This window comes from Maniola jurtina, chromosome 4, assembly GCF_905333055.1.
Source record: "Maniola jurtina chromosome 4, ilManJurt1.1, whole genome shotgun sequence".
NCBI lineage: Eukaryota > Metazoa > Arthropoda > Insecta > Lepidoptera > Nymphalidae > Maniola > Maniola jurtina.
Window position 1 is genome coordinate 14,058,003 of NC_060032.1, and position 27,840 is coordinate 14,085,842.

Below are 27,840 nucleotides of genomic sequence, written 5' to 3' on the forward strand. Positions count from 1 at the left end.
TTGTAAACAAACCACGTTCTGTAACTGTCGTTAACATTGGATTGGAAGTTGGAGCCCGTGGAACCAACACTTTGCTAGAACTTTGATCCAATTGGCCAACCTTGGCGCATGCTCATATTAAAGTGTTAAAAAATAAATCGGAGCAAAGTGTCAGTAACGCAAAAGATCTCCCGTGCCGCTGGTTTACCGGCAGGCGTTAGGCTTTTATTATTTTCTAATTAAAATCTCTACAGAGATAAGTAAAGTTAATTATTTAAGTTTGCCGGTTTCGCGTAGATCCACCGGTTTTGTGTCAATTGTTGTATAGTGATTATGTACCTATTAATGTTAAGTAGTTTTAGCGAAATCTGAAATAAGGTAAGATTTAGCCACAGCTTGTTATTTTCTTTTAGAAATAACATACGCTTTGTGTCTTTATCTGTTGCTAAGTAGCTGTGAATAGTGCTTTGATTGTAGGGGTTAAGGGTTGGTTTTTGTATAGCATTGTTTGGGAAAATAAGTGTTACATTTATTAGGGTGGGTGCGAACTGGGGAAATGATTCATTAAAAATGTTACCGGTGCTTTTGCTGAAATCGCAAAAGCAAGAAGAGTTGTTTTTTTTTTTTTGAGAATTCTTCATCTAGATTCTAGGTAGTGCATCGCAGAGCTCCGAGTACGTGAATAATACCTAATACCTATGTTAGGGGAGCAAAGATTACGTAGATCGCTATTTGAGTGATTGATCGATTTTCTCACTTTAATATTGAATAGATACCTACCATTTCTTTTAGGGATTCTTAAAAAATATTGTGCATCTTTTAAAAATGTTGATAAATCCTTTATCAGCTATCTTGTAAGTTTATTTTAGTTATATTATTTTTAATTGTGATATATAATAATTGGTCCTTTTTATAAAAAAAAATATTAAAGTAATAAAAACCTACTTATATTATAGATTCAGATATCTACAACTGCAGTACAGGTTACCTAAGCTGTCTCTCGGGTCTATTGCAACTGGTCTATTATTTACTCTATAAGTATTCATCAGAAACATAGATTTACTACATTTTATCACGTTTTGAAATTCCAATGAGTTTATATGGACGTTGCACATTCCTCCTTACCTATTTTTAGAATTATATGGTATTTGTTTAGCCTTTGCCTAATGCTTATGTACCTACTTAACTAGGAACCTTGTTGATGAACGAGATTGCAAATTGCCTATGCATGAGTATGAATACCTAAATGCTAATACCTATCTTTGCAAACCACCCATTTTTTCCGATTTTGCTCCCTAGCACATTATTCTTCTCTTTGTCTTATAATCGAAGGATATAAATGAAGCTAAGTGGGTACTATCTAGTATGTTAAACAGTACCTAGTAAAAAACCTTTACGAATTTTTCGTAGATGTAGGTGAATATTATGCTACACAATCAAAGAAAATGTCTAAACCTACATCGAAAAAATAAATAAATCGAACAAATCAGGAATCGAACCTGGGATCGCGAATTGGAAATGTACCGTTACTAAACTGACTATTGGTAGGTAGGTACACGGTTACTATGACGAATATCGACGAAACTTATACTAGGTATGGGTCAAAAAAATAATAGGGATTTTATATACCTAGACGATAGGTGCAAAGTGATGCCAAACGACTATAATATTTTTAGTCTAATTGGAGGCAATAAGTATTTCTTGATGCAGTTACAAACATCTGGAAAAAGCAAGATTTTAGTACCTATTTATCATAGCCAATTTTTTTATACAAAAGGAATAATTAGTTTCAACAATTTTGGGAAATTGCAAAGCAGGTTTTGAGCGGGGGCCAAAGCGAGTTGGTAACTATAATTACTCATCACCTTAATAAAGCACCTTAGGTTGTTATGTGTAGGTACGTTTTAACAAAAGTTGTTAGGCTATAACCACTCACAACCCCAAGGTTTTGTAACCTCCCCCTCATTATGTGAAGTATTCACTGTAGTGTAGGTTAGCACGCTACGAACAGTGTAGAAGTAGAACACAGGTAATTTTCGTAGGTCATAAATTAGAGCTCGCTCGCACAGTGAATAAAAATCGCGCGATTTTTTTTCGCAACACTTGCAATTTGTGATTTGATATAAACACGCGGAGCGATGCGGTTAAATCACGCGTATATTTTTACCCGACTACGGCAAAGCCAAAAGGAAGGGTTATGATTTTAGCAGTCTATGTATCTATTTTTGTATCCAGAATTTGTGTGTTCCACCGTAGCGCCTAAACTACTGGGCTGGTTTTGATGAATGAGGTGTCCATTGATTCGTTGTAAAGGTCTGGGTGACATAGGCTATATTGTATACGAAAAAAATTTACCTAATGGATGTTACATCAAAAAAGTGGGGGTCTCCAAATTTTTTTTTGCTATTGTATCGAGTGGGGTGTCAAAATATGAAAGAGGAGAAAATTAGTAGTAGGTACATTTATATATATAAACTCAAATATATATAAATGTACCTACTACAGCATTAAAATATACCCAGAAACAGAAAAACACTTTTGCCATAATATTTCAGCGTTTATTAACACGATCGTAGTCGGGTGTTAGTTTTCAAATTCATCTTGTTTGCACTAAGGAGTTGTATTGTATGGCGCTCACCGCATTCGCAGTGCGTGGTAGGTGAAATTTCGTACGCGGAAAATAAATCGCGCGAATAAAAATCGCTGTGCGGGCTAGGCCTTACGGCTACGAGTACGTCCACCGTGGTCGCGTACTATGATTAACTTCAATAATTTTTAGAGTTCCGTACCCGAAGGGTGCCAGCGGGACCCTAATAAAAATCTTGTCCTTCCTCCGCTGTCCATCCGTCTGTCAGCGGGCTGTATCTCGTGAACCGTGATAGGTAGAGAGCTGGAATTTTCACTGAGTATCTAATTCTATTTCTCCTATTACAACAAATAATAATAAAAAATTACAAAATGGCAGCCATGAAAAAAAAGTGTTATATCTTGTACGGAACTCTTCATCTGCGCGTCAGACTCGCACCTGACCGGTTTTTTTAATTCGTAAGTGTAGCCATGTAACACGTTCCTACTTGACAAAGAAATTCATTTAATATAGACGTTGAAATCTATTGATTCTCGAAACAAAAGCCCACAGCGGATTCGTTTCCGGGAAATCCAATACGGTTGACAACTCTATTCTATAGCCACTGTTTTAATAATGTCTGTGTTCAAGAAAATTGGGAAATAGAACGTGATAAAGATAATCTTAAAATATAGTATTGTATTTCAATGTAAACAAGAATACATTAGATAACTTATAGAGTTATTTTTAAAAGTTACTTTATAAAAGTTGAAAGTTTATCTCCGTATTGCCCCCAACACAGGGAGGAACGATCAGCGACTATGAAGTTTGGATCATGATGGCTTTGGTAGATACCCAAAGTGCGTCTGTCTGTCAGCGTATCGCGTGAACCGTAATAAGTAGAGACCTGTTTTCACGGAATGTGTATTTGCCATGTGTATGTGTGTAACAACAATCACATAAGTATAAAAAAAAAAAAAAATTACCGCTAAAAAAAGTTTTATTTCTTATACGATGGACAGGAAAAATAAACTAACAAGATATCATATTTTAAACCTCTACAAACAAAGTTAGTTTAGCGATTCGTTAACAAAAGTGATTCAGATTACCGTTTTATTTCTTCTGTAGTACGGAACCCTTCCTGTGCGAGTCTGGCTCGCGCTTGACCGATTTTTTATCTTTTAGCCAAAAGCCAAAATGCCGGACTGGAGTTGGTTGGTGATGGCAGCCCTTTTCGGAGCAGTTTCCGCGCTCTCCGTGCCGCTGGCACTCCTGCTGTACTTCGTGAGACCTTTCGAGCAGAAGACGCCGGCCGAAGAAGACTTCTGCTTGCCTATTACTTTACCTCCGGTAAGTTAGTGCTGCAATTTATTCACAGTTATTTTTTATTCAGATACAAGTCAGCCTTTAACTGCAATCTCACCTGGCGGTAAGTGATGATGCAGTCTAAGATGGAAGCGGGCTAACCTGGAACAGGGTAATTTTTTGTTTCTACACGGCATCGTACCGGAACGCTAAATCGCTCGGCGGCATGGCTTCGCTGCTAGAGTGGTAACTAGCAGACCAGACCCAGAGATTTAGAAACTATAAAATTCCAAACCCCTGCCGGGAATCGAACTCGGGACCTCCCACCAATAAGACCACAGCGCTTACCACTACGCCAAGGAGGACGTCAAATACATATCCACGGGTGACGTGCGTGGAGTGTACGGAGCGTCTCCCGCGATTGCCATCTTAACCTGTCGCGTACTATACACGCTTCCATATACTTATCGAATACCGATTTGTCAAGTTTATTAAAAACTGCCTTACTGCCCAGGCTATTTATAATATTAATAAGGCGAGATTCTAAAAATAATTTTCTTATTGTGTAGAATCCATACAAGATGCATACATACATACATGATACATGCAACGTATCTAAGGAATAGAGTTATGTTCTTGGATGACTTTACTGAATTTCTGAAATTTCTTGCTTAATAGATATCCACGTTGTACAGGATAACCCTTACTAAGCTTACTTAGGTAGGTACATGCACAAGATTTTAGGCCCAGTGGTTTGAACCATGAATTTGACCTACTATTATGTATTCTGAGATTGTACGTTGTCAGTACGTCAGTTTTTCCTTTTATAAAGATATAGCTGATGCCCGCGACTTCGTTCGCGTCGATGTAGGTTTTTTATAAATCCCGTGGGAACTCTTTGATTTTCCGGGATAAAAAGTAGCCTATGTAGTAATTTAGGGTATAATCTATCTCCATTCTAAATTTCAGCCCAATCCGTCCAGTAGATTTTGCGTCAAGGAGTAACAGATATACACACACACACCCCCATACACACAAACTTTCGCTTTCATAAGTGATATCTTAAATATTGCTTATAAAATTTCAAAGATATTCCTTGACAGAATCACACTAATATTATAAAGGCGAAAGTTTGTATGTGTGTGTGTGTGTGTGTGTATGTTTGTTACTCCTTCACGCAAAAACTACTGGACGGATTTGGCTGAAATTTGGAATGGAGATAGATAATATCCAGGATTAGCACATAGGCTACTTTTTATCCCGGAAAATCAAAGAGTTCCCACGGGATTTTGAAAAAGCTAAGTCCACGCGGACGAAGTCGCGGGCATCATCTAGTTATCAATAAAGGTACGCGTAAAGGCACAGTCTGCGATAGTATTGGATCCCTAGATTTTATAGTCCCCAATTCGGTTTATGTTCACGTAAAAGGGTCATAAAAGTGGATAATTTATTTTGTTGACTTTTACTATTATTTGAATTGTGAAGTAATGAACGGGTCTTCGTGAATTCTTGCCCCATGTTACCCTCATGAACTTTACGAGCTGTCTTGCCGGGCCAGCGTTACGTCTGTACATACCTACTCCTTACAACAGGTTGGTATCACAAAAAAGTTCCATGAACCTGCGCAGTGGGCGATTTTTTTTTTAATTGTGGGCGATATTTTTTAACTAGATTTAACTAGATTTAGCCCGCGGGCCACGACTTTATCCGCGTGGATTTATATTTATAAAAATCGCGAGGGAACTGTGATTTTTAAAAAAATAAAAAAATATTTTCGAAATTAGAAACCCGTCACCCGAAGGGACCCTTTGTCCCAGGTAGGTAGGTTGTCTTGCGTTGAATCCAACAGCTCCCTGCGCCTCGTTTGATGACATCTGCCCACCTATGGAAGTCTTCCAACGCTGCGTTTTTCGCTGCGAGGTCGCCATATACACACACCACATACATATAGAGGCACCAATAAACGTTGGGGTTCAAAAGTGTTAGGTAGGTATTGGTTTCATAATTTTATAAATGCAGTCATTGCGGACTGCAGTCACTCTGCATCGCGTGCCATTTCGAAATCAAAAAGCCGTCAACCAAAGGTCGATTCACTCTGTAGCTAGGCTAGGTTACTTATTTATATTTCGATGGCGCCTATACCTACTTGTACTCCGTTGTTTATTGGGCGAGCATTTTTTCTTGGCATGAGTCAAATTAAGAAAAAATCTTGACCATAGGTATAGGTATTAATAGAAGCTATCTATGAGTATCTGTAATATAGCTTCACCTCTGAAAATATCGTGAGAAACCTGCATACCTAAAAGTTCTCAAAGGAGTGAGAAGTCTGCCCACTGGCCAGCATGGTAGACTGTGGCCAAGCCATTCTCGTTATGTGAGAGTGCCCAGTAGTAAGCCGGCAATACGTTGATGATGATGAGATAAGCTTCACATTATTTTTATGAGTTTTATACTTTCTTTGGAATTGGATTAGAAATCACGTCATGCATTGCCAGACACTCAAAGTATCGTGGCAACCTCTTGCCAGACCTCCTTAAACTTCAATATGTCTTGGGTGTCTGAAAAATTATATAATAACGAAAATGTTTTATGAAATAACGAAGGTTTGGCCCTCCCAGGCTCCTTCTTTATAAGTTACGTAACTAATTAATTCGAAGTAGATTTAAGTTAATAGATTTGGTAAAATATTGTTTACTGTCAATTATAGTAGGTACCGATATCTAGTAATTACAGGCAATAATTAATAATATAGGTACCGATTTATTAATTAAATACTATAATGCCGCACGTCAAACTCATTTAATTACCGACACCCCTAATTTATTCCATAAAAGCGAAAACTTATACCTACATTAGAAAGTGGCGCGTTTGATGTTTGTACAGAGTTAGTCAATTTCCGTAATTTCCTGGTATTTTCTCAACGTCGTCGTCGGCGTAACATTTTCCTTGGTAACAATCAAGGTAAATGTAAGGCTTTAGCTAAGCCTGACTTAAATATTTTGTATTTAAATTTTAAGTATTAAAATTTGAAGCTTTTACACGTGTAATATTTTGTAAGGCAAAAAGGTGAGGTTGTTTTATTATTTTTTTATGTATATAGTCTAGATGAAAATATTAAAGTTTTTCAAAACTTTAGGACAAAACGCATAAGGATTAAAGGAACCACCACAAAACGGTGTACATAAATATTTAAGATGCATATTAGACAATGTTCGAATCTGTTACTGTCACTCTTTTTAACCGACTTCCAAAAAAGGAGGAGGTTCTCAATTCGTCGGAATCTTTTTTTATAATATGACGACAATAGAAAGAATTCGTGATAACAATACCCAACAAGAACAACAGCAACCTGCCAGTTTATGATATCCTGCCTTGATATGTACTCGGAAAAAATTATCGCGTCATTTTTTTTTATCTAATTGCATCTCCTCTCCGTTAGGCTTAGGTGGGAACCGAGCCTAATAGTCAAAGTTCATTCCTGAAAATTAATAGAGTATCCTTACTTATACAGGAAATTCTGAACGAACTAACTCGAGGTGCAGGGAGTACGCCAGAGGGCGCGCTCAACGCGATGCTGCAGTTCATATTCCAGCAGAGCACAGCTGACACTCGCTGGCTGCGACGGCGTATGGCCAACGAGCTCGCCGAACTGCTGGCCAAAACATCCTCCGGAAAGATTTTTGAGTCTCTTACGGTAAGTTAAATGTAAATGTTCTTCTTCCGATGAATTGTTATCAGTTACTTGCTTCGTATAGCCCATGAGGTGAACAGACCAAGTGAGGGCTGCGATGGATGTCTCCTTGCATGATTGCACTAGGAAGGCATCCATTAGAGAAGAACGGAGACGCGTTGTTAAGCGTGCCATAGCACTGCAGTGAAGACCACGAACGCTCTGTCAAGAGCGTAACGACAAAGAAGAAGACCTGCGCTGTGGTTATCGGTCACACAGAGACACCTCTATGTTTCAATCGGAACTGACATAATGTGTCTCTTAATAAATGTATACGTATATGTATAATGTATATTCCTTTTACGTGAGATTTCTTTCCTGTAGATTTAGGTTTTTTACAGTTCTCGTAGGAACGCTTTGATTTCCCGTACTAAAAAGTAGCTTAAATATTATTATCTTCAGGATGCAAAGTTCAATGTTATAAATAAATCTATTGAGTAGTGGTGGCGTAAAGTAATAATGAAGATGCATGAAGAAATTGGAAACCTAACATCTATAGAATTTATTCATAAATAGTGTTAGTAAATAGGAAATAAATAATTCTGCTTGCAACATTAAAATGAAAATTAGAAATAAGTATTTTAATTTCATTCTAACAGCTCCGTTCACTAGAAGTGGGCACAGAGTTCCCGAGCATCACCAATCTCCGGCTGGTGAATGGAGAGTTAGAAGATGACGGAGCAAGGTTGCGGTCGCTGGACTTGAAGTTCGACCTGCAGTACGACGGCAGCTTCAGGATAGAAGTCGACGCTGTCATGCTGTTGGGGAAGATTGCCAACATTTCTATCACCGGTGCGTAGAAACATTTTTACGGTTCGGAGTGTCCATTGGACTTTTTTGTACTGTCTCAAACAACCTGTCTATACTCTATCTACGGAAAGAAGTTAGATTAGTGCACTCTCTATTACGTAATCCCATACAAATGATAGAGACAAAAACCTCAGTGGGCGTTAATCATTTTGAGACACCATTTTATCAGAGAGACTCGGCTCGCAAGCGGCGTGGTTTAGACTGGATACTGGCATATTATTGTAAATTGTACATTTGAAAAGAGCAACCGCCGAGTTTCTTGCTGGTTCTTCTCGGTAGGAACAGCATTCCGAACCAGTGGTAGATTATTTTGACGATTCAAAAGCACTTGTAAAAGTTTAATTGAATAAAAATAATTTGAATTTGAATTTGGATGGGTTTGAAACTAGTCGGTCGGGCTTACTTCAACTAACCACGTTAGTACAGCCGCTATTAGCTATACTCTTTTATTTCTTTTAATTTGAGTATTTGCCGAGGGTTAGGAACTGGAAGGAAGCTGCGTTTGACCGGCCCCAATGGCGGAGTTTGCTTGACCGAGCCAAGGCCCACCCAGGGCTGTAGTACTTTGATGGTGATAATTTGCAACACAGACCGCTACGTAGCACCTAGGCATATTTAACAGCTGCTTTCCTCTATTCCAGTGGAGAGCATAAGCGGCAACGTCCGGGTGATGTTCCGACGCACGCCATACACGCACTGGGCGATCGCGTTCGAAGCTCCTCCGCGCCTGGAGCTGCGAGTGCGAGGTCGCTTCCAAGGCAGGCAGCTCAAGCCTCGGCTAGCGGCCCTCGTCGCTGCTCATATCAGAAGGGCCGTAGCACAACGGCACACGCTTCCCAATTATAAAATTAGGTGTGATTTTTAAGAAAAGCTTTAATCTAAAAAAAAAACTCTAGTATGTTCATTATAAATTTCCATCAAAAAATTCAAAACAAATTATTTGACTACTAACTTGGTTCAAAAATTAGGTTATTTACTGTCTGCAGTAAATAACCTAATTTTTGAACCAAGTTTTTGAACCGACATAATTCTCCGTGTAAAAGGACTAGTAGTGTAGCTCGGAGACATCCCCTACTTCTAAACTCTGTTTTCGGTTAGTACTTCACCTAAGTACTACATGCAACGCGACATCAAGGAACGCGGTCTGCAACCAAGTCAAATGTCTATGAAGCATACATGTCCGCGCTACGTAATTGTGATAATGTCATTATATATTCAGAGATAGAAATTATTTCTAGAAATATTTTGTCTTGGTTTCAGATATAAGCCGTTTTTCCCAAAATCCGAGCCAGGTAGTACGGAAGGGGAGGATGGTCCAACCCCTCACGGTCGACTCACGGTTCGACTGGTTGAAGTGACTCGGCTGCAATGGGCTGGAACCAACGGCACTGTACGCGCTGCGTTAGCCGTCGACTCACATGGATGGGTAAGACTTCTGAAAAAAAATTACAGGTTGCCTGTTTGTTACACATTACAAAATATAAATATATAAATATCCTACTAATAGCACCAAAATGAAACAAACATAGAGTACCATAGGCCCTGGAGAATCAAGGAGCTGACCAAAGTTTATGCTTCTTACTTTCTCGAGAACCAGATAACCTATTTTTAAATCTAGCTTAGTATCTATGTTGGCTGAAAGGGGCACTGCCTCAACTATATGCGGCAATCAACTGAAAAAACAAGACTCTTGGGTGGGTTTTTACGTATGATTAACAAATCAGAATCGATTATTCAACACATTCTACGAATTTTGAGCAATTTTTGGAGAATCAACAACTGATTTTGTTAATATTGTTGCTATTTACCCATTAGATCAAAGGTAGGTAGCTAAAACATCATGCCTTAGTGCCTCACGTTAACTCGTCGATGCGTTCGATTATTGTCCAACTCCAAAGTATAAAGCTGCGCCCACGTCCGCTTTCACTTCAAGAAGCGCTTAATTAAAATAGGTCAAAAATTCCTCAAACATCTCGAAAATGTTGTTGTGAGTTACTAAAATTTTACAACCAAAAGAAAAGTTTAATGTAATTTAGAACTTCTTCCTTTCTCTTGAAGGTATCACTTCGCCGGGGTATACTAGTTCTCGATGTGGTTCTACCAGCAGTGTCAGGTCCACTGGGGCTGGTGTGTTGTCAAGGAGTGGGCGTGGTGTTGGTGGACACAGTGGTGCCGATGTCGCCGGCTTACAGAGCCGACCTGCGTCGCGATGACGTCGTGTTGGCTATCGACAACAAGCCTGTCAATAATGTTGCTCAAGTAAGCTGCCTTTCTGAGATTTTAACAGGTATCCCTCTTGGATAGTATCCTAGTTTTTGACGTGACTGTATCAGCAGTATCGGGTCCGCTAGTACTGGTGTTGTCAAGGATTGGGAGAGGTGTTAGTGGTACAGTGGTACCAATGTCGCCGGCTTACAGAGCCGACCTGCATCGCGATGACGTCGTATTGGCTATCGACAAAAAGCCTATCAATAATGTTGCTCAAGTAAGCTGCCTTTTTGTTAAGATTCGTTTAGGTGTTACTCAATTAGCATCCTCGATGTAACTCATTTTCGACGTGATTCTGATAGCAGTATCACGTCGAAGGTGCCACGTGTTCAAGAATGTTTGGCCAAGTAAACTGTCCTAAATAATTTATTATGACATGTTATCAAAATATAATGACTAGAGCTTAGAATATTGTTAGCTATTTTTCAACTTTGAACAAAGAAAATAGTATCTTTCGCTTTAGCAAAATACGTAGATAGACAAACTTCTTTTTAATTCACTCGTTTCCGGTTTCCGATGCTATTTTCAAGTTTGAATGCCCCGAAATCGGAAGTAAAGAGTTCAGGAGACTTCGAAAGCAAAAAATTATCCAAGCCTGGACTCCACTAGAGATTTGGTAACCACAGTCTTGGCTTTCGCAGGTGGGGAAACTGTTACGTTGTGTAGAACGCCGCGCAGTAACAGTGCGGGTGAGGAGAGGCGGGTCGGGCGGCTCGACAAGAAGGGAAGACGAGCCCAAAAGATTGCGCACTAATTTCTCCTTTCGACGCGTTTCGGAGGTCATGGAAGGGGTCCGAATACAGGGCATCCGTTCTACGGCTTCTAAGAATAACTTAATGGTAAGTTGTAATAGATGATGCCTGCGATTTCAACAGCGTGGGTTTAGGTTTTTAAAAACCCCGTGGGAACTCTTGGATTTTTTGGCATTAAAAGTAACCTAGTTAATATGTCCGTATCCAGGGTACAACTATCTGTGTACCAAATGTCAAAATCAGTTAAATGGATGGACCGTGAAAATCATGTGAAAATGTAACACCAAAAACACAGACGAACCTTCGCATTTATAATATTAGATAGTTACGTGGCATAAATAACATACGCCATTTTTACTGTTCTCTATTTTTTGACCACTGTTGTTGTTAACAGAAGACAAAAAATGTAGTTCCACAGAACTCATCAACTCCGAAATCATCTTCAAAGACTTAAGTTTCCTATAAGATCTAAAAATTTTGGTTTTAGGAAACCGATTCACCCTCAAAGTCATCAGAACAGCAATCTGAAAACGACACTCCAGTCAAACAAAAAGCTGAACCACAAACCATAAGGCCAGTTTCCAAGACCACCGACCCGATCGGCCCAGCAAACTTTGGTTTACGTAAACGCAGATGTTCCGTAGAAAACAAATCTTCTGACAGTTCTGCCGGGAGCACGCCACCGGCTTCTGGTGCAAGCACGCCTTTGCGACAAGCAGTAGTAACGAACAAGACTGTCAAACATCCAGACATACCCATTATTAAAACAGATTCTTCTGAATGCAAAATATCTGAAAAGGCTGAAAACGTGGAGGAAGAAGAACTATTCGAAACGGGCGGCCCTAGACAATGCGAACACGTAGAAATATGTCAAATGTTTTGGACAAAATGTGTGCCAATAAAACCGATAATACCATTCGACGAAGAAACCGAATTTAAACTGAACGAGAATCACAAGTACCTGAATATAAATGTGTGGTCAACGTTGCCGGGAGAGAAAGATGAAATTTTATTAGGTTATTTGAATATACCGTTAGCGGCATTGCTTGGTGAGTGCCAAGATTCCACGGTTCCTCATCACATGAAACGTTATCAGTTTCTGCCGCCAGATGTAGATATTAAGTTTAGGTAAGGCATTTTTTTATTAATATGATTTTAACAAATTGTGTCTAATAGTAGCCTGCCTGAAACTGTCTCTAGCTGATGGCTTAGCGTTTCCTACAAAACAATTGCTTAACACATTTTTGGTCAAGGAAAACATAATTCGAAATGGAAGTAAATAAATGCGCACAAAGCAAAGGTAGGGATATTTACATGACGCACATGACGGGCTAACGAAAGGATTCGGTGTTTGGTATACTACGTCCGTAGCCTTTTGGTATTGTATCTATTTTGGTGCTGTGTGTACACACACATACATACACACTTCGGCCCACGTTAAACCAAAGAGCCCAAAGAATCCTCTTAGTCTTGGACTTATGTTCGCAGGAAAATACAAAGTTCTTAAAATGGAATAAATTGCCCATATCCGTCTATTCTATAGCCGAGTGTCCACTAGCTATAAAACTTGCAGAAATTAGCTCTAGCAAGTCACCTGCATGTCACTTAGCTAGAAATTGCGGAAGTTACATTTCAATGGAATAAACTTGCTGACATTGACATGACAGTAACTTCAGCAACAGCACTTCCCTGAGACTTTTGCTGCTAGGTACTTATTATAACAATTCAGGTGTCCTATTTCAGCAAAACCCACAAACTAGCGTCGCACGCCGGTTTCGAGCCGTGCTTATGTTTCGGGGATGCCCTGGTTTGGTGGGAGTGGGAGGACGCCGGGAACGCGCGGGCACCGCGTCCAGCGCCAAAGAACAACCAACCAAGAACCCAGCCCACTAGAACTGTCCATGATTTTGTACGAACACACTTTCATAGGTCCACGCAGTGCGATTTTTGTAATAAAAAGGTAAGCTCTATGGTATTGTAAATTAGCTTCATCTTAGACTGCATCATACCTTACCACCAGGTGAGATTGCAGTCAATGGTTAACTTGTATAAGAAAAAAAACTAAAAATTGGAAGGGATCATTTTTCATAACCGATTTACGAGAATGAGACGCATTTGAGAAATAACTGCGTAACATTTATAATAGCAGTGCTATCTATAGTGCGCATCTGGTTGAGATGGCAATCGGGGTATGAGGCGGGGGGGACGCCCCTCTAAGGTTGGGTACAGGAGGTGTAGAAAAATGAGTGAACGAGTCGATGGTTGTAATAGGACTGACTTTTATTCATGCCACATTAGTATACATGAATGTGCTTATAAACTATTGACATTACACTGTACACCTCCCATGGGGTGGTAAAAAAATTATTAATGTTCTATTACATAATTTTTTTTTCTTAATAGCTAAATATAAAATACAAAAACATTTTTGTTTTTTTTAAATCGTAGGGAAACAATATATTTCTTACATCTAATTACAATATTGTTATATTTTCTTACAAATACATACAGTTAATCAGTTAAGTATAGTTTAGTTCTATTTTTATGAATAACATCTATTTTTCCATTAGTATATTCTATTTTTACATTCGGTGACAAGTCTTCAATTACTTTATATGGTCCTAAATATAAATCTGATAGTTTATTGCCTGTTTCATTTTTAATTAAAATTAAATCGTTAGGCTTATATTTTATAGGATTAACATATTTGTCGTATCTAAATTTTTGTCTATATTTACTATTTATTAAATTGTTACGCGCCTCTGTTTGTGAAACTTGTAAGCGATATCTCAATTCTTGAGGATAGTTATCGTGATTGTAAAGAGGTTCTATTTTCGTTGAAAGATTGTTTGGTAGGTTACACTTTTTACCATATACTAGTTCAAAAGGTGTAAACTTTGTTGACGAATGTACAGTTGTGTTATACGCAAAACACCAAAAAGGAAGCCATGTACTCCATAAATCTGGTCTACCTTCGGTCTGAATTCTTAGAAAACTTCCTAAACTCTTATGTGAGTTTTCTAAGGCACCTATACTTTCATGGTGGTATGCTGTTGAATTTAGTTTAGAAATATTGAGTAACTTACAAACCTCTTGAAATGTTTCCGATAAAAATTCAGATCCTCGATCTGTTCCCACAATCGTTGGTATTCCATGAACAAGGATAAAGTTATTTACAAAAACACGCGCTACTTCTGTGGCTGTTTTTGTAATCAATGGGAATGCGCATACATATTTTGTTAGTTCGCATTGTAGCGTTAAAATGTATGTGTAATTATTAATATCTCTATCTAAGGGTCCAACTATATCTAAAAATATTTTTTCAAAAGCTGAATGAGCTGTTGAAGTAATTACCATGGGTTCTTTCACCGTGGTGGTATATTTTTGTTTTTGGCATTTAGGACATTTTTTTACAAAATTAATTATGTCTTTTTCCAGTCCTGGCCAGAAATAATATTTCTTTATGTTATTTAACATTCGTCTAATGCCCGCGTGGCCACTTGTGGGCAGAAGATGAAAGTCGTTTAATATAACTTTTCTATCATCCATGTTATCTATTCTATTTACGTCCTCTAAAATACATAAACGAGGTCCTTTCCATTCAATTGTATTCTTTATCTCCTCTACTAACTTCTTAACAAATATATTATTGTTATTACTTTTAATAAAATATATTTCTTCTACATTTATTCGTTCACAAAACTCACCTAGCTCTCTCACAAATGCGGCTCGCGTCAATTGCGATTGAGAAGCAGGGTTTATAAATATCGTCATTTGACCTCTGTCATATGAAAAAATATTATTTTCGCAATTAATTTTATTTTCTTGTCGCAATTTATTTAAAATTTTCGCGTCTATAAATCTTAACTCAACTGCGTTCTTTGGTTTAATATGACTGTCTACGACTATTGGCTGATCAGACCTGTCGTCGGTAGAGATCATATTATCCGAAGAAGCACTTGTATCTAACCGTTTCCTCTGTGCACGCGTCATCACATTTACACTATCACACATCTCTTTCAAATCTTTAGAACTCATAATCACTCGAGATAATGCGTCTGCAGCCACATTATCTTTACCTTTCACATACTCTATCAGATAGTCATACTCTTCCAAGGTCAATCTAAATTTAAGCAACCTACTCGAAGGGTCCTTCATACTAAACAAATAAATTAAAGGTTTGTGGTCGGTAAGAATTTTAAAAGTCCGACCGTACAAGTAAGGTCTAAAGTATTTTATTGCCCAGACCACAGCTAAAAGCTCCTTTTCAATAGTCGGATAATTCTGCTCAGCTTTGTTGAGACTTCTACTTGCGTAAGCTACTGGACGTCCATCCGAGTTTGATAAAATTGCACCTATCGCGTAACCTGATGCGTCTGTGTGAACAATAAACTGATTACTTTTTGAAAAGTCAGGGTATTGTAGAACTGGTGGTGTCATCATACATTCCTTTAAAATATCGAAAGATTTTTGACAATTACTATCCCATATAAATTGAACCTTTTTTCTGCATAAAAGATTTAAGTTGTAAGCTTTTTCGGCAAAATTAGGTATAAACTTTCTATAATAACTAGCTAATGCGACGAATCGTCTTACTTCGTCAGCAGTTTTTGGGATGGGGTAATCTTTTATGATACTAACTTTCTGAGGGTCGGGTACGATGCCATCGCCTGACACTACGTGTCCCAAATAAAACAATTCCTTTTTGAGAAAATCACATTTTGCTGGATTTAATTTTAAGTTAACGTTACGAATTCTTTCAAACACTTCAATTAAATTTTTGTTGTGATCTGATAAGTTCCGTCCAAAAATAATTAAATCGTCAAGGTAACAAAGACATTTTTCGTAGGATAAACCAGCCATTGCCATATTCATCATTCGTGAAAATGAGCTTGGACTTGTTTTAAGACCCATAGGCATTCTGGTCATTTGATATTGGCCTGAACTAAAAGCTGTGTATTTTCTGCTAGCTGGATCGAGCTCAACATTATAAAAACCTTGATTCAAGTCTAAGTGGGTAAAGTATATACATCCTGATAATGAGTCTAATATGTCTGTTATATTCGGTAGGGGAAATTTGTCATCAATAATACAGTTATTTAATTTTCTATAGTCAATGACTAATCTCCATTTTTTCTCCGTACTTGAGTTCGATTTTTTCGGAACTAATAGAACAGGGCTAGACCATTCACTGTTACATGGTTCTATTATGCCTTGTTTAAGCATCTTATCGATTTGTTTATCCATTTCATTCTTTTGTGAATGCGGAAGTCTATAAGGCTTGGAATACACTGGTGTCGTATTGGGCTTTAAAGAAATTGAATGTTTATAAAGCTTAGTAGTGGTAAATTGGTCACCTTCAAGGTAAAATATGTCGTTATATTTTGCACATATATTTTCAATACTAGATTGCTCCTCCAAATTTAAATGGTTTAAATTTAGTAATTTGAATAAACGTTTCACTCTATTTGAGTCTCTACAGGGATTTTCAAATAAACAAACATCATAATCACTAGCCTTGTGTATAATAGGCTTTATATCCTGTAAATAAAAATCGGTTTCAGTAGTATTCAAAACTTTTATAGGTATTTTTCCGTCCTTAGGCATAACTAGCATGCTCGCGATAAAAATTCCATCTTTAATTTCGGATGCACAGACTACGCTCTCTTCAGTCATACTAGTAGTAATGTAATGCGTAGATTCAGACCTAGCAGGTATAGTCAAAAAGTTGGGTTTCTCAACTTCAATATTATTTAACAATGGTAGTATGAATTTTATTCCATTAAAGTTCAATGTTAAAATGCAATTTTCTAAGTCAATATGAGCTCCGTACAAAGAAAGAAAATCTAGACCTAAAATTCCATTGGCCATACACGGTAAAGAATCAAATACATAGAACTCATGCGGTAATTGTACACCACTTGGAGCAGATAGTGTTAAATAAACAGAGCCTTTCGCTTGGATTTGACCCCCCACGCCGTTGATTAGAATACGGCGGTCGGCTATGGGTGTATTGTTACATACTATTGTTTTGCAAACCGCTGAAATGCTTGCGCCGGTATCTAATAACCAGAAGCATCTTGTATTGTTCAAATATAATTCTACGTATTTTACATTTTTCTGTAAGGTTAATATAAAGGGTTTATTCTCGAAAAAACTGATTTTGGTTTTCAGGGGAGGATTTAATCTGACAATCCGATTCTGATCCGCCCAACATATGCATGACATTTCTAGTCTGTTTAGCTCCTCGATTTCTATAATAATAATTATTATTATTAGAAAACTTACCTCCGCGACCTCGTGTCATCCCACGAGCGCCGTTCTGTTTTCCTCTCGAAGAAGAGTAGTAGTGCGCTGAAACCTGATGCCCTAATGCTCGCCCTCTGCCAGGTACATAATATGATGGCCGTGAACCTGTATACTTACCTGTATTCCATCTACCTGAGTAATTATTAAAATTCCTAGACTGGTAGTATGTACGCTGTTTCATGGTTAATAAATCACCTGCTGAAGGGGAAGGGTTCGAGATTTCTTCATCAAGGGCACCCTGAATTGCATCCTTAAGCGAATCGTAGTTCCTGGCTGTAATTACTGTGCTAAGTGTACGATTACGCAACCCGTCGGCAAACTTTTTAGTGACAAATTTTTCATTTAAGGGCTTAAGTACCGCATAAGCATTTGAATCACCTTTTGACTGCGATATTGTAAGGTCAACAAAAAGTTCTGACATTTCTTTCCCATAATCTTGTACAGATCTATTATTTTGCCTTAACTGTTGTATTTTATTTTGGATAGCTATAGGCGATTTTTGTGGCAGTAACACACGCCGCATATCGCTAACCAAGTCATTGATGGCTGTGTAATTTGGCTGTAATTGCAATTTAGCATTTTGTGATAGTCTACTTTTTAAGATGAATTGAATGAGATTATTTTTACAGTCGGGACTTGTAAGCAAAGAATCATAGTAAATAATATTATCGATTAATTGCTTCACAGATATTTCAGAGTCATCGATGACTGGCAGTAATTGTAATGCTACTTTTAATTCGAATTTTGACATTTTGTTATAATTTTCACAAGACTCGGTATTACACAATTTTAAAATAGTATCATATAAATTGAAAAAATCATTACTTAACTTGTCAAATCGTAAGCATTCATCACCCTTAAAAGATACTGGTATTGAAGCTAATTCTTCTAAAATCGAATTAAAATTACTTACTAAATTGTCCGCTTCACTTAACTTTTTAGATATAATTTCACCTTTTCTCCGACTTGGGCCGATTTTCACTAAATATACCTTTATCTTGGAAAGTTCGTTATATAAGTTCAATAAATCGTCATACATCACTGTCCATCTTGCACTTTGCACTAATTGTAATAGTTTTTTCTTGAATAATAAAATATCACGATCCACAAGGTTTAGCACGGCAGTTCTCACACGAACGCTCCAGTGCTGGTCCTCGTCCTGAAGATCGGCGCGACCGTCGAAGCACGTGCTGGGTTATTTGGCTTCTCATCCAATTTTCGTGGCATTTTTTGTAAAATTTGAAGAATATGTAAAGTACTCCCAGTAACAAAATTGTGCATATAATAATCACAATTATATTGATTGAGGAAATATGCCAATGTAATTGTTCTATATTGGCATTGTTTTGACTATTCTGATTGATAAAAATGTCTTCTTTCTCCACCTTTGAGTTGCACATTATACAGGTGTTTTTATATTTTATAAGTATTTATTTATTTGAGTCCGTTTGGCGGGGTCGCCATCTAAGGTTGGGTACAGGAGGTGTAGAAAAATGAGTGAACGAGTCGATGGTTGTAATAGGACTGACTTTTATTCATGCCACATTAGTATACATGAATGTGCTTATAAACTATTGACATTACACTGTACACCCCGCACACCCGCATGTCACCCGGGCTCACCCGCAGCGGGTTAGCGTGAGGGCTGAGCGGGTGTGCGGGGCGTCCCCACCCCCGTTTGCCATCTTAACCTGTCGCGCATTATAGTTGGCTTATCAGCCGTAAACCTATTTATTTTATGCTATAGATCTAAGATTTTCCTACAACTAAAAAGACTCTTCAAAGGAAACGAATTTTGTCTCATGAGTTTTGACCTAAAAGTCCTCATAGTTAATTTCTTAACTGCGATGTTTATCCTGTACAAATCTTCGTTCAGTCTATTACACTTCTAGGCTATTATATTCTAATTGCTTTGCCCTAGATTTGGCTGAAAGATGCAATGCAGTGCCGCAACTGCGGGCTGTGCTGTCACAAGAAATGCGTTACGAAGTGTCAGGAGACTTCGCCGTGTGTCCCGAGACAAGATCGAGGTAATTTATCTTTTTTTTAGGGTTCCGTACCTCAAAAGGAAATGTCTGTCTCATAAAGTCACAACCTTCACAGTTATGCCAAAGAGTGCCGAAACTATCTGGCTCGAAGGACCATAATATCGTGTGATGAATATAGGAAAACTGTATAAATGTATAAGTGCAGTTGGTGTTACGGAAACGGCCGGGGCCTCTGAACAGACATGGTTGTAGGTTGCACTGCGCGATAGTATAAATCATAGTCTCACCCGCCGTTGCCCTCACTCCTAGATATTTTATAAATCACCCACTGTGCAGGTATAAGGTCAGAGCCGCTTTTACGAAGCTTGAACTGTAGCAACATTTAATCCCTGTTTTCGTTTAAGTTAATTTGCGTGTTTGTCTTTATATGAACACACAAAGAAGTTTTAAAAAGTCTCCTAAGAAAAGATTGATGGCCTTAGATGTCAACACTCCCGCTTTTCGTAATGTCTCTTTTAAAGCTACCCAATTATATGTTCTGGATTCCAAAAACGGTTTGTAATGTCTTTATTTTCTTTATAAAAATATTTTATTTTCAAAACATGAGAGATATTATGATCTATACAATATTATATAGGTCTTTATCAAAATAGACTTGCTCGGACAGACAGACTGATTTATCAAAGCCCAGTCTAAGCCGGCCGCTAGGCGGCTAGGTTAAACCTAGTATCAAAATTTCATTTTCTAGATTAGATCAAAATTTTCTAACCCCACCCACCCGTAAATAGGAGATAGAAGTTTGTATGAAAGTCCGTTATTTTTTAAAGTAACATCAACGATGAAATTGGTATTTAGGTTTTCGGTAAAAACAAAATAATTGTTTGATGTTTCACAATTTTTATTAGAAATTAAATTAATAAATAAATATGAAAGTCCGTCAGATCATAAGTTAATTTCATGAAAAGGTTTATTTGAGTTTTCGGTTATAAATGAAGAAAACGTGTTTCAGGATTGTTGGAAATTCTACCCCCGCGCCGATTTTCTAAATTCCACACGAATCCGGGGCGACCCAGCTAGTAAAAAATAAAGAGTAGATAATATTATACACATACCTATCTAGATCTACTCGTACTTATAAAAAAATATAAAGATATCAGTCATTTTAAGAAAATTAAAAAATCACAATACCTAGAATACCTAATGGTTTCGACGACTGAACGCATTAATTGAAATACCTAGGTGATAAACGGACGTCCATAACAAACATAAAAAAAGTTTTAAATCTCCAGTTAAGGATTAAATCCTTAGCATTAATCTTTTCATATATTGAGCGATTAAAGCTGTTAATCTTAATGCTAGGTCACTGACCGCGTTCACGAAATGCGCGTCTTTCTTCTCGTTTGCGACTTGGCGAAATGTCAACAAAGATATTTAAAAACCAAAACAAGGCCAAAACGTAGTACGTACATCCTTTTTGTGCGGAAAACATGCAAATAAATACCTAAAGGAATTCTGTTTTATGGAATATTCAATATGAATGTCAAGATTTTTGACGATCATTTGTTCTTTAAAAAAGTAGCCAGTGGGTGTTACAATGGTTTTACACGTTGTACTTAGTACACTTCTCTTAATATGTTCGAAATACAAATCATACCAAGATCATACCTACCTATAGTATGCGACAGGTCGAGTTGGCGATCGGGGTATGAGGCGGGGGGTGCCCCACACACCCGCACTTCACCCGCGCTATCCGCGCCAGGTTAGCACGGGGGCTTTGCGGGTGTGCGGGGCGTCCCCACCCCGGTGGCCACCTCTACCTGTCGTGTACTATAACTTGTTGTTTGGAATCATCATGACCCTATCTATTTTTTATATGCGTAGCTGTAATGCGTATTTACTATTACATGTCTGCCTATGTGTAGAAATGTTTTCTTACATTTTATTAATGGTAAAAATCATAGGCACATTAAAGTCATGAGATTAACGTTCCGAATGAGGAAGTTAATAATTATGACATTAATGTTATTGATCTGCTGGTTTTTATTCGATACTATCTACGGATTACTGTCGGTAAAACATAAAATGCGCTTTATCTGGCTTCTAGACTAAATAATTGCGGAATGTAGAATAATGTAAAGAAATTGTTGAGTAAAGCCAAGACAAAAGGCATGTCAACATGCCTTTCGTCTTCTAAAATGAAATTATAATGAAAAGCATTTCAAAATTGATACAGACTTAAAAAACTGAAAGATCTAGATCGCGAGTCAAGAATGCGAAACTTGACTAAAATAATATAGATACCAGAAAGCGGGCCAGTAGTAGTGAGACAAAGATAAAACGAAGAAAGAGATATAATATCTTAGGCAAAAAAATGCAAATAAAAATCCTCTTTTCCTCCTTTCGTTGGCACGACACATAATACATACATAATATACTGTTTAAGTTAAGTTAGTTTTTAAGTTTTATATTTTAAATTTTATATTTTAGGGTTTATATTTTTTATTTTTATTTTTTATTTTTAGTTTTGTATAAGCGTCTTTATTTGTAATACTATGTTTATGTGTCGGTTTCAACGAATAAATTTTATTCTATTCTATTCTATTCTATTCTATTCTTTTTTTATCATTTTCTATTTCTCGAGGGTGGGCGATCCTTTAATGTGCAAAAGTTCGTCTAGGTAGGTATAATAAAACCTTCATAATAGAGATGCTAAATAATTTCAGATCAGTCCTCAGGAGTTGGATGCCCGCCTCCAGAGCTGACCATGACTGAACCGGACAACGCCGTGGACGCCGACTCGGATGATGACGACAAATGTGACAGAAAGGACTCCTTGGATGTCCAGGAAGAAGGTAAGATGTAACTGTATGTACATAGCTCTAAAGCTATTTAGTTGCTGCAAAATAGTGCACATAATAACCATATGGCTCAAAGCATACAGTGAATGTCGAAACGATAATTTTAACATTTCAAAGTAAATTGAACTTTAACTCCACGGTGTATTGCACAATTTATGTGGAGCGTAGCTTTGAATCTACCAGTAGGTATGCCTTGAGCCTTAATATATTCTTAACAAAGCTGCAATCTGCAAGGTCGGTAAAATACTAGATAAGTTGATAATATTAAAATTCGATCTATTATATAACTACGTATTTAAAAGTAAAATGAGACTTTGGCGAACAAAAAGTGCCATGTCCCAATAGAGAAATTTTACAGGTTCACCTGAAAAAATTAGTTATTGGGGCATGACACTATGATGGTTCGTTCATTTATCATTTTATTCATATGGAACTAATCTGTCTTTTTCAAAGATGCCTTTAAATGTTGTTCTGCTTATAACTTATTCTGATTATGAAATCTCAGAGTTTAACACAAGGAAAAAGCAATTACCTAGATAAGTCTAAATGTTCGCCATCTTCTCAAGATTTTAAAATTCTAAGTACAGCTCCTAACGTCTTCACGTCATGTTTAACTTTTAACTTGTCTAATATTACTGTAAAAAAAATTATCTAACATTATTTTTGTTTATTTACAACATTTGGTCACTAAAGTTGATCGAATGTTAAAAATCTCGTTTCTCTTTGCACAGACGAACTACTCGAATGCTGACGAAACCGTCATTAACACACCCGGCCTCTCCTGACACGTACCAACACAAATAAACTCAGGTTTTTGCTCGATCTCAGTGTTTTGCCCCAGATCTTGTGGATTCGCGGGAAATTCTGCGAATCATTTGTTTGGTTGGATGTTTATTGCCTTCTAACTGAATTAGGGTGGCAACATACTTATCACACGACGATAACAACGTCATAGGACACGTGTTGAATCAAATCTAATCCTAAGATTTTATATGAGTATGAGTATCACACTATGTGTTGTGCAGACATATTTTCTGCTTTGGCCTATAACACATACCTACGTCAAATGTCAAAAAACATTCTACTTAGAGATTAGGACGCTCTTAAGTATATACGTTTCAGTATTCGGCTGTAAGTATGTTGTCGCCATTAGTTCTCTCCTTAGTCATCATGCTAGTTGGATGCCTTGAAAGCCCTTTTAGAAATCTATTTTCCACTACTGCAGTTCCTTTTAGCAAGATAGTTTTTTCAATTGGCATTATAGATATAATTTTATTTTATAAAAAATATATAAAATGAACGTTTATCAAACATAATGAAATTATGCAACACTAATATCATTTCTAATGATTGCAAAATCTTAAATACGGTAGGTAGATATAAATGCTTCATTGCCACAGCAAATCTTTTAGGAACATTTTCTATAGTTGGTACTTCCACGTAATATAGCATAGTTAATCCATTATTATATATTTATCTAGGTTTAGAATTAGACTTCATTTGCTATTAGGAAACGAGGTGCTTATTATAAACATTGAAATACACTAGCTGTACTTATAAATAAGTAGTTGCCTGATTTATCGAGCGCATCCAATTAAGATCCTCTAGCCTTCCTAGAAACATATATATTCGTCTTACCCAACATACCTGTCTATACGCTGTTGTGCAACCCGAAAAAGCCCCTAAGTTGTTAGCAAACTAAAATAACAATTATTAGTTAAATGTACGGTCTGGTTAATTTAATTTTCAAGGCTAATGAGTCACATTTTGTAATTGAAAGACAATGCAATTTAGCTCTTGTATGTTATCTTATAGATCTCGTTGAGGTTGCCGTCAGCCGATGAGACGGTAGGATCTTGTCAATCGAAAATGAATTTTATTCCTATTTGTCAGAGAATACAATTTGCGCTGATCTGACATTCTCTATTTCGTTAGATTGAGGAATGACTTTACATAAAACGTAACAATTTCTAACACATTATGGAATACCAATTAAGCACTCTAGATGCTTTCGAAATATGACATACATAACTAACTACCTCAATACATAATAATTAGTTTATATGAAAAAAATCCTAATATTTTAATCGGCTGTTAAAGTAAAAGTGTAGGTAGGTAGGTATTGTACTTATTTACTTTCGCTACATTTTTTGATAATTGCTGGCAACGAAAATACGTGTAGGTACTATACATATATATTTTATTGCGGAAAAGAAATCAAACAATTAAAATGATACAACATTCTCACTAAGAATTATTAATATGACAGCACATTTATTGCAAGTAGAAAGAATGGAATGTAGAAGTGAATAGCTACCTTCTATGGAATAATAAATTATATGATAATACCATAATTTGGGTACCTGCTTTGGTTATCGAACGCCAGATCCACTTTAAATATTTTCCTAGATGATAGATATTTACGAGTGGATTTCGCGTAACTATCTGATTCAGCTCTTACTCTTCTACGAGATAGATGTAAGTAGTTTGTCGATGTCTAAGAAAAATATTAATTCAATCAATTAGCGAAATCCCGGTTTTCTTTTTCCTACTACAGGTGCATACAAACTACAGTAATCGTGTGGTGTTGCGATACGATACAGAATTACTTTTATGTGAGCTCTATAGAGCACATTGACTTTGCTCAGACTTACCTACCTAAGTTTCAGTTTAAACGAGACAGATTTATGCCAGTGGTATAACGCTGTCTCGTTTTAACATTGTCAAAGTCATAGTGCGTTCTATAGCTTCCAACCTAGAGTCATCGGTACATTTATTAAGGTGCCCACGCACTCGAACTGAACTGCAACTGAACTGCAGCTGAACCGCGCGTCGCGGCAGCGCGCTGCACGATATCCTCTCCAGCGCCTTTAAGACGAGCACATTGGTATATCGTGGCAACGCTCAAGGCGCGGTCGAATTAGCCGATAGTTACGCCTGAGTGCGTTGTGACACACAATACTGTTCTTTGTTAGCGCCACATGTTCAGGATAACTTGTCGATATCCAAGTATATCAGCCAATCAGCAAGAATTCTCCTCCTCCTCTCGACATCCAACAGCACAGTATCAGCCAATCAGCAAAGTTCTGTTTTCCTCAAGGCGGTGGAGCTATGAGCGCCTTGGTGGCAGGGCTGCGTCGCGCGGGCTCTGCGCATTCCCTGTATGCGCCGAGGAGCAACGCATCTTCAAGATCTTTGCCACCTTCGCCCAGTCACACTCCCAGGTACAGTACTAACCTAAAGGACTACGCGTACTCTTCAAATCAAATCAAAATCATTTATTCAAACTATTGTACACCTTTTGATGATCAGAATTGTTGGATTTGTAAGATGATCTAGTGGTTCCAAACGCGCCCAAGTCTGAGAAGAGCAACAAACAAACTACACTAGGGGATTATAGGTAACGATCATGTTTAGGAGAGCATTTGGGGTGCTCTCCATTAGTTCTTTTGCTGAAGTTCTTTGCTGTGGGCAGCGTATACCAAATAATTAGGTATATAAAAAGTGCGATGGTGTTTTACTCCTACTACTTGAAATATATTTGATACATCGACTTGAATAGGGTACATACAGGTAATAAAGACTGCTCTGGGAAAGAGCCAGCACTACATCACGTTTTTGGTTCAACCCAATTCATGTCCAATACAGACAGTCTGTTCCCATTAGTAACAAAACCTAGTTTTCTCGGAATTTCTTATTCCAAATAACAAAATCTTCCACGATCTTAAGTCATATGGCACTCCAAAGTATAAGATCTTGAACTTGAGCAGTAGGTTATTACCTTATTCTGGTTATCTGTGATCTTGCGAATCTGTGATCTATCACGGAGTAACCGTAAATATTATCCTGCTCTCTATTTTTGTGTAAATACGTCGTCTGGTAAAAAAGTCTGGGATTAGGTAATTACCAAATTACTACGTCTTGGCCATGAATGTGGACGGTGCGTGGGAGGATCATTAACGGCAAACAACTCTTTGAGGAATAAAGAAATTCTGGTTTGAAATGGATGCTAAAATACTGCAAACGTACTTACCTGTAGACTATGTTTAAAAAAATAATAATGAGGGAATTCGGACAACCCTTAAAAAATAAAATAAGCTATTTTTCTATCCCAAGGGTAACGTATTGTTTTTGAAAGTTATTGATTATGCATAGTAGTCCTAAAACGCTGCTTAATTAAGCACCTATAGCACACTAAAATAAAATTGTATCTTATGAAGGTTTCATGAATTTTATTGTGTACACAAACTAACAATAATTCAAGGCCGGCAAGGCATCGGCGGTATCCTGGTGTGGCAAATATTCATGGGCGGCGGAAATCACTTAACATCAGGTGGGTCGCCTGCTCGTTTATTTTTTATTTAAAAAAAAAACAAAAAGGCGTCAACTTTTTGAAATGCCGCTAAACTATTCAGAAATCAGCAAGTCATCCAAACTGATGTTCGCAGGAAACAGTCGCTAGAATCGGGAAACCCGTTTAGCGGCTGTGGCGCGTCGTGGCTGGCGCGCGCAGGCGTCAGCGCGATGTTGCAGCCCGCGCTGCGCAGCGCTCTGCCACCAGACGCTCTCTTAGCGGCCGCCAGGGACTCCGCTCCGGATCTTGCGGCCAAACTCACTCCCACACAGATACATGAAATGGTAAGGAGCTTCCCTTCAGCATTCACAACAATGGCTTTAAGCACGTGTGTCACTTTAGGCTTGGAACCAAGCGACCCGCCCAATCTGGACTCGTGAAGTAAACGCTGACATCTTTTCGCACAAAAGATTTTATATGGTTAGGGAAAGCTTTTTGGGGGATTTTATATGATTGATGAAGGGGGATCATTAAGCAGCGTCACAGACGTATCTCTCTCCTATATATTTCACGTATCGCTGGACTCTTATTGGGTGAGACAGAGTACAAGAGACAAAAAAGTTTCACTGTTGTTAGGTTTCTACGGCACCTCGCTTTTCTTTGAATTTTAAATGATATATTTTCCTCACGGCAGCTTCAAGCCGTCCGCGAGGAGCTGTCGGCGCTGGACGCGGGCGGCGAGGAGGGCGGCGAGGGCCGCGCGTGCGCGCTCACGGCGCTCATGCTGCACTGCTGCGCCGCCGCCCAGCTGGCGCAGCAGCGCGCCGCCGACGGCAACACTTGATCTCATTAAACCATTGTTCGTTGTACATCATTTGCGTTTCATTTTTGACAAGCTGATGCCCACGTGGATTCGGGATTTCAAAAATCCCGTGGAAACCCTTTGATTTTCCGTAATCAAAATTAATCTATGCTTCTCTC

The 27,840-nt window shown here is 37.9% G+C and overlaps 1 protein-coding gene across 3 annotated transcripts; it reads left to right on the plus strand.

The window, feature by feature from the left end:
• The first annotated feature begins 166 nt into the window (after positions 1-166).
• Positions 167-27,720, plus strand: LOC123864121 (PDZ domain-containing protein 8). 3 transcript variants are annotated; one of them, XM_045904367.1, is made up of 15 exons: positions 167-361; positions 3,726-3,895; positions 7,362-7,544; positions 8,180-8,372; positions 9,032-9,242; positions 9,651-9,816; positions 10,449-10,649; positions 11,300-11,497; positions 11,898-12,538; positions 13,154-13,370; positions 19,641-19,749; positions 22,431-22,559; positions 25,666-25,789; positions 27,014-27,203; positions 27,554-27,720. In XM_045904367.1, exons 2-15 carry the CDS (start codon positions 3,743-3,745, stop codon positions 27,701-27,703), a joined length of 2,865 nt encoding a protein of 954 aa, XP_045760323.1. In that variant the 5' UTR covers positions 167-361; positions 3,726-3,742; the 3' UTR covers positions 27,704-27,720. The 3 variants fall into 3 exon arrangements, 2 of the variants coding, with proteins under 2 accessions (XP_045760323.1, XP_045760322.1); XM_045904366.1 differs by having other exon boundaries at positions 167-357; positions 3,731-3,895; XR_006795708.1 differs by lacking the exons at positions 27,014-27,203; positions 27,554-27,720 and adding an exon at positions 23,297-23,375 and having other exon boundaries at positions 167-357; positions 3,731-3,895.
• Positions 27,721-27,840: the final 120 nt, after the last annotated feature.

What these genes read in the sequence shown, in the direction of transcription:
- LOC123864121 (XM_045904367.1), top strand. Translation starts at nt 3,743, where the DNA reads ATGCCGGACTGGAGTTGGTTGGTGATGGCAGCCCTTTTCGGAGCAGTT. An exon ending in AGATTTTTGAGTCTCTTACG is followed by an intron (nt 7,545 to 8,179) that starts GTAAGTTAAATG and finishes TCATTCTAACAG; the next exon opens with CTCCGTTCACTAGAAGTGGG. An exon ending in CTTCCCAATTATAAAATTAG is followed by an intron (nt 9,243 to 9,650) that starts GTGTGATTTTTA and finishes TCTTGGTTTCAG; the next exon opens with ATATAAGCCGTTTTTCCCAA.